The 18,852-nt window shown below is 39.9% G+C and overlaps 1 protein-coding gene across 4 annotated transcripts in view; it reads right to left on the bottom strand.

The window, feature by feature from the left end:
- Positions 1-18,852, bottom strand: part of LOC136686046 (glutamate receptor ionotropic, kainate 5-like) — a 105,349-nt gene that overhangs the window by 36,110 nt on the left and 50,387 nt on the right. For all 4 annotated transcript variants that reach the window (XM_066659526.1, XM_066659525.1, XM_066659524.1 and 1 more), the window contains one exon: positions 9,387-9,500. In XM_066659526.1, coding sequence (XP_066515623.1) covers positions 9,387-9,500 — 114 coding nt within the window. The remainder of the gene's footprint in view (positions 1-9,386; positions 9,501-18,852) is intronic.

Genomic DNA, 18,852 nt, shown 5'->3' on the forward strand with positions numbered 1-18,852 from the left:
TCTGCGTGTGGTGGGTGTACTGCAGGCTACACTGACTACGAGCACTGGCAAGTAACCAGAACACTAGGCAGCATGCTGCAGTTCTGCCAAGTGTGTAGTGTTTACAGTATGTCCAGTAAACGTATGGATTTAATCGCTTGTAACAGTCCAGCACTAATGATTCAGCCATCAAAATAAGAACCAATAACAATATTACATTTAACGCCATATTCCACTGGAAATTAAGGCTGTGCATTTGCAAGAACCTGGCAGCACAATATATATCACAATACAAGAGTTACAATTTGATGTATTGTGATAAATTGCAATATATTGCAATTTTTAGAAAAAGTGCCACGGTATAAGAAACAAAGAAACAAAAATCCTGCATGTGAATAATTCCTGTAACATCCAACCTAAGGAATCTGACTAAAAGAAATCAGAAATATTTGTCTCAAAAATAAAAGTGTACACACACACACACACACACACACACAAGTGAACATGTATGTAGTTTGTATTGCCTTCTTTGTTGTGGAATCCAAAATAATACCACACTTCAGCACTTTACACTGCGGGAGCCAGTCTAGGTCTTGCGGATTCTGCTATACTTGGCCAATGCCATGGGATAAGTTCCCGATAGTTTTGCTAATGCTAACATTTGCAGTGTGCCCTTAAATTACTTGTTCCCACGCAGACACAGGGAGAACACACCATACTCCTCACAGACAGTCACCCGGAGGAAACCAACGCAGACACAGAGAGAACACACCACACTCCTCACAGACAGTCACCCGGAGGAAACCAACGCAGACACAGGGAGAATTCACCACACTCCTCACAGACAGTCACCCGGAGGAAACCCACACAGACACAGGGAGAACACACCACACTCCTCACAGACAGTCACCCGGAGGAAACCCACACAGACACAGAGAGAACACACCACACTCCTCACAGACAGTCACCTGGAGGAAACCAACGCAGACACAGGGAGAACTCACCACACTCCTTACAGACAGTCACCCGGAGGAAACCCAAGCTGACACAGGGAGAACACACCACACTCCTCACAGACAGTCACCCTGAGGAAACCCTCAGGGTTGAAGTGTCTGTGTGGGTTTCCTCCGGGTGACTGTCTGTGAGGAGTGTGGTGTGTTCTCTCTGTGTCTGCGTGGGTTTCCTCCGGGTGACTGTCTGTGAGGAGTGTGGTGTGTTCTCTCTGTGTCTGTCTGGGTTTCCTCCGGGTGACTGTCTGTGAGGAGTGTGGTGTGTTCTCTCTGTGTCTGCGTGGGTTTCCTCCGGGTGACTGTCTGTGAGGAGTGTGGTGTGTTCTCTCTGTGTCTGCGTGGATTTCCTCCGGGTGACTGTCTGTGAGGAGTGTGGTGTGTTCTCTCTGTGTCTGCGTGGGTTTCCTCCGGGTGACTGTCTGTGAGGAGTGTGGTGTGTTCTCTCTGTGTCTGTCTGGGTTTCCTCCGGGTGACTGTCTGTGAGGAGTGTGGTGTGTTCTCTCTGTGTCTGCGTGGGTTTCCTCCGGGTGACTGTCTGTGAGGAGTGTGGTGTGTTCTCTCTGTGTCTGCGTGGGTTTCCTCCGGGTGACTGTCTGTGAGGAGTGTGGTGTGTTCTCTCTGTGTCTGCGTGGGTTTCCTCCGGGTGACTGTCTGTGAGGAGTGTGGTGTGTTCTCTCTGTGTCTGCGTGGGTTTCCTCCGGGTGACTGTCTGTGAGGAGTGTGGTGTGTTCTCCCTGTGTCCGCGTGGGTTTCCTCCAAGTGCTCCGGTTTCCTCCCACGCTCCATAAACACACGTTGGTAGGTGGATTGGCGCCTCAAAAGTGTCCGTAGGTGTGAGTGTGTAAGTGAATGTGTGTCTGTGAGTGTGTGTGTTTCCCTGTGAAGGACTGGCGCCCCCTCCAGGGTGTATTCCCGCACAATGATTCCAGGTAGGCTCTGGATCCACCAGGACCCTGAACTGGATAAGCGGTTACAGAGAATGAATGAATGAATGAATGAATGAAAGGTACTATATTAGTTGGAAAAAGTGATCTTGTTTAATAGCTAGCTGCTATACCTAAATGGTTGAAATGGTACTGTGATTTGTCTATTTAGTTTCTATACTGTGTTCAAGAAGGCAATGTTTTTATAGAATGTTTGGATGTTTTTATAGACAATTTAAAATAACTGTCACCATCACCAATGAGAAAAGAAATCCATTTTACCTTCCTCTTCTATTTTTGACTGTGTTAGAAAATGAAAAGCACTAGATTTGGTGCGAATAGTTTACTTCACTGAAATTGCAACCTTGTTTGGTGTGAATATGGTTTCAGAGAAGCAAAGTGTAGGGAACGCATCAACGAATAGCACACTGGTTCTGGATCATGACTCAAATGAAAGCAGCATCTCAAGGGTTATTATGGATATTACCTCATATAGAATGTGTTTTCTCTTCCATGTAAATAGCAAGGGGAAAATGAGCAGCTATGATTAATTTCCAACATCCTGAGCTAAAAATAGTAAGAAAGGCTTACTGTAAAAGCTAATAAACTGGCCAATGGAAGAATGACAGAAAAACGAAAGAGCGAGAGAGAGTAATAGAGTAAGAGAGAGAAAAAATATAAAATGTGCTGGAAATTTTAAGGCTAAAGAAGCTGTTTGATTATATTTCATATGCTCTTACATATATGTGTACTACTGCAGGGACAGGAATGGAGAAGATTCCACCTATTTCTGTGGAGAAAACCTAATTCGGTCTCAGGAGGAGGGCTTTATCTGTGACAATCCACATTCAGGCAACACATCCCACTGAGTATTCAGTATCTCTCTCCATTTATGCTACAGGGAACTGGGTATGAAATGGAACTTCTGCTGTAAAGGCTTGGCACCAGAGTGAGTTCCCCTCCCCTCCTTAGAGCTAAGAATGCTAACTGTAGCACTTTCAGAACATTGCTAAGTCAGTGTGTGTAATGCAGTTACACTTCCACCTCAGGAGCAATCAAGGAGTGAGTACATGGAGAGCTGGCAGACCTGCTTTAAAAAGCAGATTTAGTGCAGGAAGCCCAACTGACTCCAGAGCTGAAGGTGTGAAGGTATATATATAAATGATATATATATACCTTGAATGAATGGTATAGCTATATATATATATTATATAAGTCTTACATTCCCTGTTTTGACATGTAAAGCTTTAAATGGCCTCACCCCTCAGTACTTGCGCGAACTCATTATGAACCATCATGCCTACTTGAATCACAAGTGTTGGCTGCCTGTTTGTGCCTAGATTTATTACCGCAGGGGATGAGCTTTTTCATAATAAGCCCACAACTTAAACGTCCTTCCGGTCAAAGTTCAGGACTTTTTTTAGGTCTAGGTTTTAATCGTTAACACACGTAATTAATCTGGATGTTTAAAATTTTTAACGCAAATATTCACTCAGCTTTGTCAACCCAAGAGGAGCTGATACCTCAGGAAGCCCTCGAGTCTGTTCCACAATTCTGGTTCTGCTTGTTCACTTGTGATGTACTAATTAGAGCTTCTTATACTCAGAAACAAGTATCAGACCTAATTACCTGTATATTTCTCTACCAAGTTGTACCCTGATTGACAATATATGTTTGGTGTCTTTCGACCAGCGCTATGCCTGTGTGCCCTATTCACTATAGTAGCACTATTTTTATCTATTTGATCCAGATTCCTGAGTAGCAATGTCAGAGGCTCTATTCGCCCCATTAGAGGTCAGTGAAGCATCACAATAATTGTGAAGCTGTAATTTTAAGGTAGAATATTACATAGTGTTGCTTTAATTAGTTGGTAGCTTTAAATTTTCTTATCACACAGTCCACAACATCTCAATTTTGAGAACTAGTCCAACTACCTGCATACAGATTTTAATAAATCTACACATTTTACATCTCTGGAAAATTCAGACCAAGCACACGCTGCTCTGTCATAAAGGGGATGGCTACGACTGTGGGGAAATGCTGTAAGGTGGAAAAGTATGTTTGAGGAAAAAAGACATTTGTTTGTTTGTGGTGAAGTTTTTAACTGTTTGAATTACCACAGAAATTAATTCGTAACTCAAGTTGTTTAGTTTTGTAGCGCTTTCAGTTAAACACTTAACTGTCTCCTCAATCTGAAGACACTGCTACCTTAAGTAATGCAAAACAGCAAAAATATATTTCGCCCACCGCAGGAATAGAGCAATACCCTCATGTTTGGAGTTCTCTCCGTCGTCTAAAGAAATTCCAGATGCCTTTTCTCTGCCGTGAGCAGAGCAAGAGAAAGCCTAGCATATCTGACCAAGACACTTTTTTTTTCCATTTACAGACACTGTGGCTTCATAAACACATCAGACGGGTTTCGTGCACTCAAGCAGAACGGAGAGCCAGCAAATGGTTAGGAAATTTTTTGTTATTGAAATTGTAAAAGTCACCTAATGAGATTATAACTGAAGCACACCTCCCTTTGTAAACATCACTTTAGGCTTTTTTTTTTTAAATCTCTTACAGTCACAGGAGAGTACAGAAACATTGACAAACCAGTTAAACATTAAATCTCCATAGCTGCTTGCTCACCATGCCATAACAGACATTTGTATTTGTTCCTGCGTAATAACAATGCACTATTCTGGAGCTCCTTGAGTACAGGCAATGGAAAATTTTGACGTAAATTTTTGTGAATTCAAAACTTATGGTCCACTGTATGGACAAATGAGCGGCTGCTGGCTTTGAGTGTCACTCTGGAGGTCATATTGCATGGTAGTGCTCAAGAAACAATGAAACGCTAGCCTAAATTATTACTAAATAATGAATTTTTAATTTCCTTGTTTAATCACAGAAATTCAAAATAATATCTATGTTTTGTGACAGAGAAGTTTAAAACACATTTGGGCATAAATTACCAAAATCCTGCTTAAAATATTAACTTCCATTACCACTTTTAAAATAGAATTAGTAAGTAAGTAAGTAAGTAAGAATTAATAAGACTACACTTAAGAAGGTTTATACATGGTTTAAAAGCCTGTTTATTACATGCTAATTAATTCGAATGTAAACACTTTAAAAGTCAATAATCCTTTGTAACACAAAGGAAGTGTGACAGTGACCTCTTTTTTTGTCTAATATTTAAAGAGTCAGAAATTACAGAAAATGTCATGATAAAAATCCCGCTCGTACGTGACAATGTGAATTTTGTCATTTCGTGTTTAGGCACACCACACTGTCACTGACATATAAAAACTGGATTAAATTAATGGTTAAACCTATTAACAAATATACAATAAAGCCAACAGGCTTCATGCTGACTGATGGAGAAGAGGTCAATATCTGGCAAGATCTGAGGTTTAACAGTGTAAATGGATGTGAGTTCACTCTTTGGCAAACAACACGGCACTGCTGCACTTTCTATCTATGTGTTATAACTGATTATTAATTAGTATCAATGCATTACATAATAACTAGTAAAGATTATTACAAATTTTAAATAATTATATAAGAAGAACAAATTCATATATAAGAAGAATATATTTGTTCTTCTTAAATCAGTCAAAAAAAAAAATCTTTTTCTTATTATTATTCAGCCAATTTTTTGTCTGGCTAACTAGTCCCACAGTTTGAGATATTGACTCTGGTTCCACCTGGAAAATGTGCGTCTTGTTGAGGAAAAGCGGGCTTGGATACCTGCACTCGTTTAACAGCTACACTCATTTTTCTCTCTGTTTTCCCCAGTCATTTCAGTGGATTTTTTTTTCGGTCTAACTGGTTTTAAAGCTATGGCCACGAGATTCCACACGGTAGGACCTGGGTGCACCGGGACCCGTCACGTCTAGTATCATCCTTCCCATTGTACCCTTCTTTTAAAATCACTCCATTCATTTGAATGGGGGATGGCTAAACTGCATGATGTCATTGCACACTAGCTCCTTTGGTCAGCACCAGGGAGGGTTTCGGCTCCCATAGAGTGCAATGTATTTTCAGAACGGCTTAGCGTGCAGTGTTTTAAAATTTTGTTCTGTTTTTAACTCATCATAACACAATTCTTGCTTAAACTGCAAAAAAAAAAAAAAAATCCCCAGAGTCTCCTTGTCGCAGGGGTATATGTGGTTAAACGATTGGGGAAAGATTTTCCAAGCTATAAGCATTTCTTTGGAGGGTGTGCATTGAAATGAATGTCCTTGACCCTATTTCATTATTCCATTTTCAGCCAAACGTTTCCTTATACTTTCACCTACAGGCTTCATTTAAATTTTAAAATGGTAGAGAAACGTCCCCTTTCTAGCGCATGTAAATTTGAGATTGTCGATCAATTATCACTCAATGTGAAATACATTTACACCAAATCGATCCCCAGAGTGTCCTTGTTGCTACGGTATGTTTGGACAATGAGAATGAGGGGGAGGGAAGTGAGGGACACAGAAATACATAGGCAGTCTCCAAGATTTTAAAGGTCATTTTTAAGGAGGATGTCTCAATAAAACTGTGGGTTTCTTAAGGTTGAATTATTTAAAAGGTGGCGATCTAAATGTATTGGCGGTCTTTTTAAGGTTTTAAGAAACGCACACCACTAGTTTATAAGTGTAGTCTTATTCTAAAGCGATGCCAAACTGTCGTACACGACCCTAGTGAATCAGAAACAGCTAGTCTGTTATCCCCAACACAAAAATGAACATTGTTGAACCCCAAAATGATTTTGTTTCTTTTAGCGTGATTTGCATTTGAAGTTGTTAAATGTAACTTCGACGATGGAAAAATAAAGCTTGGATGTCAATGCATACTTTTGTCCAGGTACCTTCTTCAATGTACACCCTAAAAGATCATTGTGATATAATTTATATGAAATTAATGATTCATTCTGGAAGTGCTACTCCAGCTCAACTCAAAGATATTGAGTGCTGCTCCAGCACACGGATTGCTGGATGGGTTAATACCCCTGTAGCCCATATTAATACCCCTGTAGCTCAACAACGTTCAACACATTTCTGTTCGAGGCTCCAGTAAAACACTGAGCTGCACCGCGGTGGATGGAGGACCTACAGCGCTGAAGTCTGTCCCAAATTCAGCTCCCAACTCTCTGACCCCTTGAAGACACATGTTTTAGGTCCCAAAAAGAGACTTGTCCAGGGAAAAGAGGACCTCTGGTCACCGCCGGACGGTTCCAAATTTAGTTCACGAACTGGAATGTGAAATATGGCTGAACTAACAACAGACGGTGTAGTGGCGCCACCTTAAGTTCTCTCTGTGAAATATGGTGGAATTAACAGTTCCTACTCGCACATGAGTGTTTCAACATTAGGAGTCAGTCAAACAATGCGTGAACCTAGATAATAACACAGCTTTGAGTATGCCATATACTGCAGAATACACTGAACGATCACTGGAACACTCACTGTCACTTTCTTCAGCTCCATTGACCAATCAGGTGCGCTTTGTAGTTCTAAACTTGCAGAGTGTAGTCCATGTTTCTGTGCATACTTTCTCATCTCAATTTCATTCTCTTCAATTGTCAGGACCACCACAGAGCAGGTATGATCAGGGGGGTGAACCATTCTCAGGTGCAGTGACGATGACATGCTAATGCAGCATTCAAGTGATGTCAGAAACTGGGAAATACCAAATTTTCCACTTGTAAATGGCATCCAAATGGCGGACAAAGTCGTATTCTCTGAATTCTAGATGATTGTCAGGGGTTAAGCCTGTTCCATGTTTTTCCATCTTGTCCTGTAGCCACACCCTGCACCTGTGAGCCCTGAACATGTCATGTGACCAGGTTCATAGGTGTCCCTAATGTGTTCTCTTTTATAAGCTCCCTTTGTATCCTTAATGTTAGTTACTCATTGTTGCTTGTTGGAGTGTTGTGTTCATGTGTCATTAAATATCCACTTCAACGTATGCCTTGGTTTCACATAAAGAGCATGACAATGATACATGAGTTTACGAGATGTGACATATATCACGACTGTTTACGTCTATACCTGGAGAAAATGGCAAAAATAAATTTGAATTGTGTCTTTATGTATGATTTCTGTAGATAAAAGTCAAATATTATGATCAGATTTGATATTACTCAAAGTGTTTAGCTGGTATTTAATATATCACATTTTAGGGCCAATGTATACAGTGGGCAGATCTTCAACCAAACACCCGAACAGAGTGAAGTCCTATTTACTACTGTATACAACCTGCATATGAACGCAGCACTAGTAATGTGTTAGTGTGTGTTGTGCTGGTACAAGTGGATCAGACACAGCAGTGGTGCTGGAGTTTTTAAAGCCATCAGTGTCACTGTGGGACTGAGAAAAGGCCTCAAACCAAAAATATCCAGCCAACTGCTTCCTGTGGACAGTGAGGGCACAGTGGGTCTGTCCCAAAACCTATCGAGCTGCCTATCGAGCTGGCACTGACTACGTAAGCTGCTTAAGTAGGCAGCATTCTAATGGTCACCTGTCTTCATGAGAGAGATTATTCAATCTCTCTAGTTAGAGTTTGTTCCTGTCCACTGCACGCAACCAGTGTTTACTTACCTCAGTTGCTAGCATCACCTCAGAATTTCAGCACGATAATCTTCCCATTTTTATTGCGATTTTAATTATTTGAGATAGATGAGAGTTATGCTTGCGTTGCATAATGGAATTGCCTTCGTGGCTGAGGAATGGTTTGATGCCGCATTAAAAGTTAGCTAGATTAAGGTATCTCAGTAGGCAACATAACGAGGTTTCTAAGAATTGGGACAACCTATGTGTCGGGAGTGGGCCGCACCTAGTGTTTAAAAACTTGAGCAGTGCTGCTGTGTCTGATCCACTTATACCAGCCCAACACACACTAACACAGCAGTGACACTGCAGCACTGAGAATGATTCATCCCAAAATCATACCTGCTCTGTGGTCTTGTGGGGGTCCTGAGTATTGAAGAACAGGGTGAAATGGGGATAAGAATATATGCAGAGGAACAGGTGGACTACAGCTGGTAATTGTAGAACGACAAAGTATTCCTGTATGTTCAGTAGAGCTGATAAAATGGATGACAAGTATAGACACAAGGTAGGTAACTTTTGCAAGTCAATATGAAAAATAATGTTGCTTGCTTGAGATGCTTAACGTATTAATAAAAATAAAACGAATATGTATTTAATAAAATATTTAATTAATTCATATTTAATACCAGTAAATATTATACAGAAGTTAGGTTTAGTTATTAAGAATAAATGTATTTATTTATTATCTCCCATAATGCATTCTGGATGTCTGTTGTACAGTATCTACATTTCATTTTCTCCCGTTCAAACTTTAACACGATATCTTGACTCTAACAGGTGTTTTGTGAAACCTAACCAGACGTAGCACATGTGAAATCATCCCAGGACCGAAGTGAAAAAGCCTAACATACAGGATATGGAGGTGATTCACAGTGGTCACTTACTATATGGACACGGTAGAGAATGCTGATGCCCAGGGTCATGAAGGGTTTGGAGAAATCGATGACCTTCTCCCGCTCAGAGGTGATGGTAAAACCTGCTACAGCCAGGTCAGCTTTCTGAGGGAGAAACAGACGAGCAAGAACAAGAGAGAAAGAGAGAAAAACAAATGAGTATAGACACTGCTATTTATCATACTCATCTCAGAGAGGCTTTTCAGATGAGCAAAACTTAATCCCCTCATAAAAACCGAAAGATAATCATAAAAGAAAAAAGGCAATAAGTTGATTACAAAGCTAGTTCAAACCGGGACAGTGAGAATAAAATAAGAAAGCCATGTAAATTCACTTTGACCTGTGTTTAAACCCATTTTTCAGCCAATAACACATCAGTTTAAGTCTAATTATAGAGTTTGGTATGAGTCTGTACAGGAAACTAAATTTATAAAGAAAAAAAAACAGGAAATTAAATGTGGTTTCGTAATGAACCCAAAATGTATAAATCACATCTTTCTGTGTTTACTATCATTTAACATCACATAATGAATATATGGCTTAGCCGGTATGTGGGGATTTATTCTTATTCTAGTCCAGTGATTGGTGAGTATACCTCTGAAGTCCTGCAACATTGTGTATTGTCCATGCCCTCCCTATGCCCTGTGGTAAAAAAGTGTTCCAAAACCAATATGTTTCCTCCTGTGAGGATATTTCCCTCAAATGTCATTGGATCCTTTGAATTATAAGGTCAGAGTAAAAAGATGACTACTGCTACATTCATACAAACAAGCAAACTTTCCTGTACGTTTCATTGAAAGTAACTCAGTCTTCATTACATTTATAAAAGAAAACACCAGCTACTCAAACTGCAGGAGACACGATAGATCTGGATGGTTTGTATTACCAGATTATTTTGGATTATTAGTCGTATGATGTAATCATGAAAGTAATATGTTATAACCAGAGTTCCTTAATTAGGCAACAACAATTTGACACCACTTTCACAACTACAATACACAACTTTACCTTCCGTTTACGTTTTTTCTGGGATTAAATTTCACAGTCGTGAAAACCAGTTTAAAATATCAGCGATGCTCTGTACACACACAGCTGTGTAAAAATACACACACAGCAGGTTAAACGACAGAAAGATATTCTCAACCACCTCAGTGAAGGAGCCCTTCTGATATAAAACACATGAAAATAGATATAGAGTCATTCAGCATCTGAATTTATTACTGAAACACGATGATAAACGATTTCTAACACTTGCTCAAACACACTTCTCTCTTTTTTTTTTCTCCATTTTAAGCAGCTCTCTCCCTCGCTCTCCAAAATAAACCCGGTGTTACACTAATTAGCGCCCCTCTAGAAACCATTCATGCGGAACCAGCAGTAAATCTTTGATAAATATATAAATGAACTACAATTATTCATTCATTCATTATCTGTAAGCGCTTATCCAGTTCAGGGTCGCGGTGGGTCCAGAGCCTACCTGGAATCATTGGGCGCAAGGCGGGAATACACCCTGGAGGGGGCGCCAGTCCTTCAGAGGGCAACACACACACACACACACATTCACTCACACCTACAGACACTTTTGAGTCGCCAATCCACCTATCAACGTGTGTTTTTGGACTGTGGGAGGAAACCGGAGCACCCGGAAACCCACTCCAACACAGGGAGAACACACCACACTCCTCACAGACAGTCACCTGGAGGAAACCCACGCAGACACAGGGAGAACACACCACACTCCTCACAGACAGTCACCCGGAGCGGGGCCTCCAGGCCCCTGGAGCTGTGTGACTGCAAAACTATCTGCTGCCCATGAACTACAATTAATATACTTAAAATGTTAAATACAAAAAACTACAGAAATGTACAAATGTACAAAAGGAAAAAAAGTGAAAAGAAAAGACTTGTTCTATGAAACCCTATGATAAAAACGAATCTGTTTTGCTTTAATCCAGTGTGAATTTGCTTTAATTACAAAATCATAAAATCATTGGTTATTAATATTGGTATCGGCTACTTCAAGGTGCTAATTATCGGTCATCGTATCGGCCCAAAAGATTCAAAATCGGTGCATCCCAATTAAGAAGTTTTCCATTAATTTTAATCTTTATTATTTCCACTGCTGTGAAGGTAATTCCAAACAATATACTGGAATATTAATGCTTAATGTTGTCTTCTTGTTGTCAAGGATACCAAAAGCATATCCTGCAGCACTGAAGGCCTGCGACATATTTTAAAATTAATGGGCAGTTTCTGAATAAAAAACAAGAGCAAAGAGAAACTAAGCAAGCCTAGTTTTGCCGGACCACAATTAGCCATACAGCCATTGTCACAGAAGTTTTTCTGGCATTTCAAAAACTGGAAAGCCCTAAATACATACCGTTGTCATTGGAAAGTCTGGAGAAGCTTTGATGCTTCATATCAATGTCTTTATTTACATGTGGTTTTTATTATGTGTTTATTATGTGTTGTACAGGAAATGGTATCAGTGTTTTTCTTGTTCATTTTATGTAAAAATAAATACTAGATGACCTACCACCAAAGAACAAAGACCAATAACACTGGTTGATTTTAAGAATTACAATTACTTATTTATTCAATGTAACAAGTTTAAACATGTGAAGTTTAAGAAGGCTGTGCAAAGTTTTATGGAGTTTTATAAACACTCCACAAAATGTCTCCCCACCACTTCCCTTTAAAATATTTCAGGCAAAGACACACACTCACGTGAAATAAGACAAATTAAGCAGTCCTCTTCTCTCTGTGAGATATAATATGTGTGTTTTGTTGCCGAGCTCCAAGCCGTCCTGCTAAGCTAACCAATGCCGAGCCGAGTCTCTGGCTAAGACGCAGTGTCGCGCCAAACACAGCCCCAGAAACACACACAAACAGGCAGTGTTCCTGACTTATTTCCTATTATTGAGCCATGGTTCGTGCTGAAGAATCTACTGTTTCAGCTGGGGACTAATTTTACTGGTTCACAAACCAGTTTATGTCAGTTAGGGTGACCATATTTTGGTTTCCAAAAAGAGGAAACTTGGGGCAGACAAACACATGCCTTTATGTACAGATAATACTCCGTTCCATTCAACTTAAACAATAATAACAAACTATAAAAATGCTTGATCTTCTCAGCTGCTGTTCATACAAAGCTACGAAACTGAAGAACTGTGTTGAAATGACACTAAAGCAACTCGTTTACCCGAAACAAACAAAGTAACATTTTAACATTTAAAATTTTGAACATTTCTAAAACCAAGCACCTTAATCAACTGAGTAATCTATACTTGATAAAGGAACAGGGAAACGATGGGAAGTAGATATTTATGTACTGACTTACATTTCTATAAGGGTCTGACTGACAAAACGGTGCAGTAAAAAAAAGTTCACAGCCCCGTTTATTTTGAGTAACACCTTGCTCTGGTGTTCTGGATTTAATAATCCAGAGATTTTGTCTGCTTTCATGTAAAGTAAATCAAATTAGTAAGACAAGACTTTCTGTTTGTTAAATATATAGTAGAAAACAAGGGTGGGTCACAAAAACATTCTCCACACATAAAGAAAAAAAAACAATGTTTAACACATTTCTGTTCGAGGCTCCAGTAAAACATTGAGCTGCTCACCGCGGTGGACGGTGGACCTACAGCACTGAAGCGGTGTGAGGGTGTCCCAATTCAGCTCTCACCTCTCATGACCAGGTAATTGTAAAATACAGCTGAACTACTACTCCTATGTTTGAACATTAGGAGTCAGTCAGTCAGTAAGCGAAAATGCCTCTTCTAGGCCGGCCCAGTAGGCAGCCCCCTTTAAAAATATAAGAGTCTCACGTTACTGACTTTATTCAAACAGGTCTGTTTTTACATTAAGCCATCAAGGGTCAATTATAGCTGTTGGATGGCAGAGGGAGTAATAAGTAATATGATCACTCATTCAGAAGGACATGCTTTGATTCCTTTGAAAAGCTGGGCCTTGAGATGTTATTCAGTTACTCTACAGCAATAGGTTCTTTACTATTGATGGTGGCATACTGGCAAATGGAGCAAGCCAATACAGAGACTATATAAAAGAATGTAGGCAGAAATATTACAAAATGCATAAGCTTTTCTCTAGAATATTAAAAGCAACACTTTAAAACTCATGCTAGAAAACAGTTATGATGATGAATAGTTTGTGGTAGTGTTGCGTAATGCTGATACTGTTCAATGCCACATTATTTTTCATATATAGTGTGAAATCATGGTGTCAAATGATATATAAAGATGAATTCACACTGTGACTGGTTGGCCTGAGTGAAACAGACTGGTGTGGCTGCTCTGTTAGACAGAATATAGACTGATAGAATAAGTGTGAAGGTTGCTTTTATAGCACTGGGAACTCAGCCCACTTTCAAACATTTTGTGTGAAATATGAATGAATTTCCAGATTCCCTTCATATTTTACCTAACAACACTAAAGCTAATGCTGAAGGGGAACCAGCAGAGCATAAAGGACTTTGTAAAAATATATAAATAAATAAACAAACAGCCAAAAAATTATTGACATAAAAAGAGGATGGAAAGTGTTCCAAATCTCACAACACTATAAACAAAACAAATTCCCTCCATATTTCAGCTGTAAGCAACTGGTGTTCATTAAAAAAAAATTGCCACCATTTTGTGGTACCATCATCTACACACAAGAATATAACAAGGAGAAGAGAAATTGCTGGAAAAAAGACCAATATATTTGAAATATTGATTACACGTATGTACAGAACGGTACAGAGTTAGGCGAAAAGTAATTACCCTGGGATTTAAGGCTAAGCTAAATAAATGTCTCAGAGAGAAACAACAATGATTTTCAAACTAAGAATGGAGGGAAAGATGGAATATTGTATGAGAGTCCTTGAGGGCAGCAGAGAAAAAGGATATTTATTGTGGAGAGAAAGAGGGGATTTCTACTAAAGAAATAGACGAAGGAACACAGCCTTAGGAAAAAGAAACGAATGAGAAGAAAAGGTCAGAACACTTCCAGAAGTAGGAATACATGGGGGGGTGGAAGGATAGTTTTTACAGCTTGAGATATTTGACCAATCCCAACTGCTGCTGACTGTTTGGGTTCAGTTTGTATCTTATATTTATATCAGATCAGGCCAAAAGACATACAATTCTGGCACACTGGACTCCTGTTAGAGGTCAGGTCCATAAGCCACAAAGAGGGCACAAGTAGTATTTTCAGTATATCAAGACTACAAACTTGTGTTTCGGGAGGGATATATTAATTAAATGTAATTTATTTCAAGTGTAACCTATTTCAGTTATATTTAAAGGAACAATATGTAGTATTTCTACCTTAAAATTACAGCTTCTAAATGATTGTGATGTTCCACAGTGCTGTAATAGGGAGAACAGAGCCTCTGTGGCTGCTACCCCGGGTCCACTGCTGGTTTACTGAACTAGGCAACTTCTGAATCATGAGGTGGAGGGCTCTTGCGAGAAATGCGTTAACATTTACAGCACAAATCTCTTGGGTGGTTGCCTACCTACAAGTAGAATCTAGCTCAGTATTCCCGGTATGGACATTATAGCAGAGAGAGCAAAGCGGAGAAAGAGAGATAGAATGAGTGTAGACAAGGGTTAATACTGGACTGTATTTATATAAAGTATGAGGACACAAGTAATAAGTAACTTGCATGGGAACTTCCTTCATGTGTTGCTTAGTTATAAGTTTACAAAAGTGTTATAATCAAGTTTTTGAGAGTTACTGAGCAGTGAGCCAGGGTTTGCAGCTTCTAACTTTTTCGCGTTAGACATTGATTCTGGTAAAAGGTACTTTTCTCCGGTTGATATGTGGATGAACCGGCTACTGGTTACTAAGTCTGGTCACTTTTTAGCATTGGACAGCGATTCAGGTGATAAGTGCTTTTCTGTCGGTTGCTGTGGTTATAATGGCTAGTGAGAGAGAGAGAGAGAGAGAGAAAGAGAAAGAAAGAAAGGAAGAGAGAGAGAGAAAGAAAGAGAGAGAGAAAGAGAGAGAGAAAAAAAAGAGAGAGAGAGAGAGAAAGAGAGAAAAAGAGAGAGAGAGAAAGAAAGAAAGAAAGAAAGAGAGAAAAAGAGAGAGAGAAAGAGAGAGAGAGAGACAGACAGAGAGAAAGAAAGAGGGAAAGAAAGAGGGAGAGAGAGAGAAAGAGAGAGAGAGAGAGCGGGTGTGTTCACGACAGTACTGTGAATGTGAATTACACTCAGCAGAAAATAGGGGGGAGCTCAGGAGAAAAAAAAGCCAATTCTTACATTGTATTCCTTTAAATGATAAATGTGATATGCAAAAAATTACATATTGTACTATTTATTGTAAATATTTCTAGCTGTAAACATTTTCAATAGTAGAACGGTAAAAATCTGTATTAAAAACATTTTACTGTATAATATTTTTTTTTGGATCTGATCTAATTAGAAGTGACCCATTGTTGGAAAAGTGATGACATTATGAACAATGCAATTAAAAACAAGAATCTTTGATAGGAAAATATTTTTATAGATTTGACTATAGAGATCTATAAAAACATTTAGAATTTGATGACACAAAGAAGTTTTGTGTTAACACAAGATACACGTTTTAAAACATTCTAATATTAGCAGGTGAATGAAAACACGCAAGTGCATTAACCATCATCACTTACAGTGACGCAGACAGCCCTAATCCTATACACACGGTGCCTACATTTTATTTGGTTCTGTTCATTTTTTTAAACATTCCTTCTTGAAAATTAATTTGTGACAACAGCAGATCAATTCCACTCAATGCGAACCTCCACACCCTGCCCTCTAAAAACGCAAGGCTCTGCTAAAAATGCACAGCAAAAGTTTCCTATGCTCCCCTTGCCAATGCACAAAGTGCACAAACTCTCACAAGGTAATTCAATACAAGACATGCGAACAGAAATGTTACTGTGCAAAGTGAAAGCCGTACATCAGTCCTATGCATTCATTGTCTATAACCCTTATCCAGTTCAGGGTTGTGGTGGGTTCGAAGCCTACCCAGAATCATTGGGTGCAAGGCAGGAACACAGCCTGGAGGGGGCGTCAGTCCTTCACAGTGTGACACACACTCTCACATTCACTTACACACGCAAACCTATGGACACTTTTGAGTCACCAATCCACCTACCAACGTGTGTTTTTGGACAGCGGGAGGAAACTGGAGCACCTGGAGGAAACCCACACAGACACAGGGAGAACACACCACACTCCTCACAGACAGTCACCCACAACCTCCAGGTCCCTGGAGCTGTGTGATTGCAAGACTACCTGCTGCACCACAGTGCCACCCTGTGGTACACTTAAGTAGCACCTTTCCAGACACCCAAGGACATTTTACAATCAACACAGAACAAAACACCATTCCATTCAACACAATCCACACACACACTAGCAAGAGGCAGCAGCCATGTACATTGTACCCTCAACCAGGAATGACCATCCACCAGGAGGACTGCATCCGGAACTAGGGGGTTCACCAAGGATAGAATGCCAATCCATATCTGGGCATACACACATACAGACATTCATTCATATGCATACTCATTCACTCACACCAGGATAGCCAATTCACCACACCTGTGTTTTTGGACTGTGGGAGGAAACTGAAAAGCCTGGAGGAAACCCATGCAGACACAGGGAGAACATGGAAACTCAACCCAGATGGGACTTGAACCCAAAATTCCAGCTCTGAGAGGCGAGTATGCTTTTATGTTGCCATCAAAGCAATGCATTTTCATGGGGAGTCCATGGTTATTTCAGCAAGACGTCATGTCTTACAGAAGCATGGAGTCGTAGACACAGATTGCATGTGCTCGACTGGCCTGCTTGCGGTCCAGATCGTCTCCTATTGAAAATATATGGCACATCAGGAAGAGGTGAATCAGAGAATGGTGACAATTTACGGTTGTGCACCTGAAGATCTGTTTCAAGAATGGGAAAATTCCATGTGTAAAAGTACAACACTTTGTATGTTCTGTTCCCATAAAATTAAAAAGTGTAATTCAAAGGGAATGCATTTTTCCATATGTTCTGAATGTGTTGCAGGCATCAAGCTCCAAATTTGTGTTTATTTACAAACACATTAAAGCTGGTCAAAGAATACATTGGAATTACTTTTACTTATTTTCTGTTAAATTGGGTTTGTAAGCGACATAAAACTGTAAAATAAAGCAAGGCAAAAAAAAGAGTTTTTCTGACATGGACCACTTTAATAGTTGGTCCTGGGGACGGAAGGAGCATTGCTTTTTTTAGGAAAAAAGAAGAGATTGGACTGACATAGCCTCATAATAATTCAGAGAGAGATATGGCTGGTCGAGAGTTGTTGTGGGAATGAAGAAGGGTATTAAGGAGAAGGAGTTGAAGGAAGAGTGGCTGTAGGAGGGATGAGGCAGATGTGCCTCTAAGACAAAGGCAGATGGAGGGAAAGAGGGATGTGGTCAGAGGGCTCTTGAGGAAAGGTAGACAGGAGCAATATTTCTCGGAACGGAGGAGAAGGAGAGGGAGCAGGAGAGGGGAAAATCCTTGAGGAAGGATAGAAAGACGTGGGTGGCTGGAACGATGGGGAAGAGGGAGGAGAAAAAGATCAACAGAGGTCCATCCTAAAAGGAGTGCACCCCAGACACCTTTCAGGCTTTGTAATTAGGGATAAATTGATTAACTAGGCCGGCCTCATTAAACACTTTCACACTTTCATCAAGCTCTGCTGTCTGGAGAGAACGGATGGAAAGTGTTTTCTTGGAGGAAACAGATAAACCACATAAACACACTTTACACACACAGCACATTAATGTTTGCCAAACCCACACCGACTCCAGCCGCTATAATTGAAACACACTACAGTATAATTACCAGCGGAGACACATGATTAGCGCGCACGTGTGTGGGTGTGTGTGTGTGCGTTTCTATGCAAACGTGGCCCAAGTGAGACCCACTCGCGCCGTGGGTAATAGAAGGTCATTACCATCATCATTACCAATATCATTATGTTTACCATTAGCTGTAATAGTGGAGTTCCTGAAACAATATCTGTAATCTCAGCTTTAATGGAAGCATCAGTTCACGAGAGCGAGAGAGAGCCAGAGCTGTATTAAAGAAGGAGCTAGAAACATGTAAATACAATAGTATAACCCATTAAATATTCATTGTGCAGAGTCGTATTCATATACAGTAGTTGGGGTAGGAGCAGGGGGAGGTGGGCTAAAGGAATATCTGTATTTGAGCTACGGAAACAAAGTAGCTAATGAACATTTAAATTTCAGATCCAACAACACAACATTAATTAAAGTTTTATTGCTGTGCCGTGACTAGCATATTGCAGCTAGCGCTGTAAGCAGCAGAATAAGATTTTCTTTAAACTACGGCTGAATGGTTTGGGAAAATACATCCAAACCACAACAACATGCGATGTTTCTTATTTTTTTATTGTAATTAATTTCTAT

This window comes from Hoplias malabaricus, unplaced genomic scaffold, assembly GCF_029633855.1.
Source record: "Hoplias malabaricus isolate fHopMal1 unplaced genomic scaffold, fHopMal1.hap1 H_3, whole genome shotgun sequence".
In the NCBI taxonomy this organism is placed as follows: Eukaryota; Metazoa; Chordata; class Actinopteri; order Characiformes; family Erythrinidae; genus Hoplias; species Hoplias malabaricus.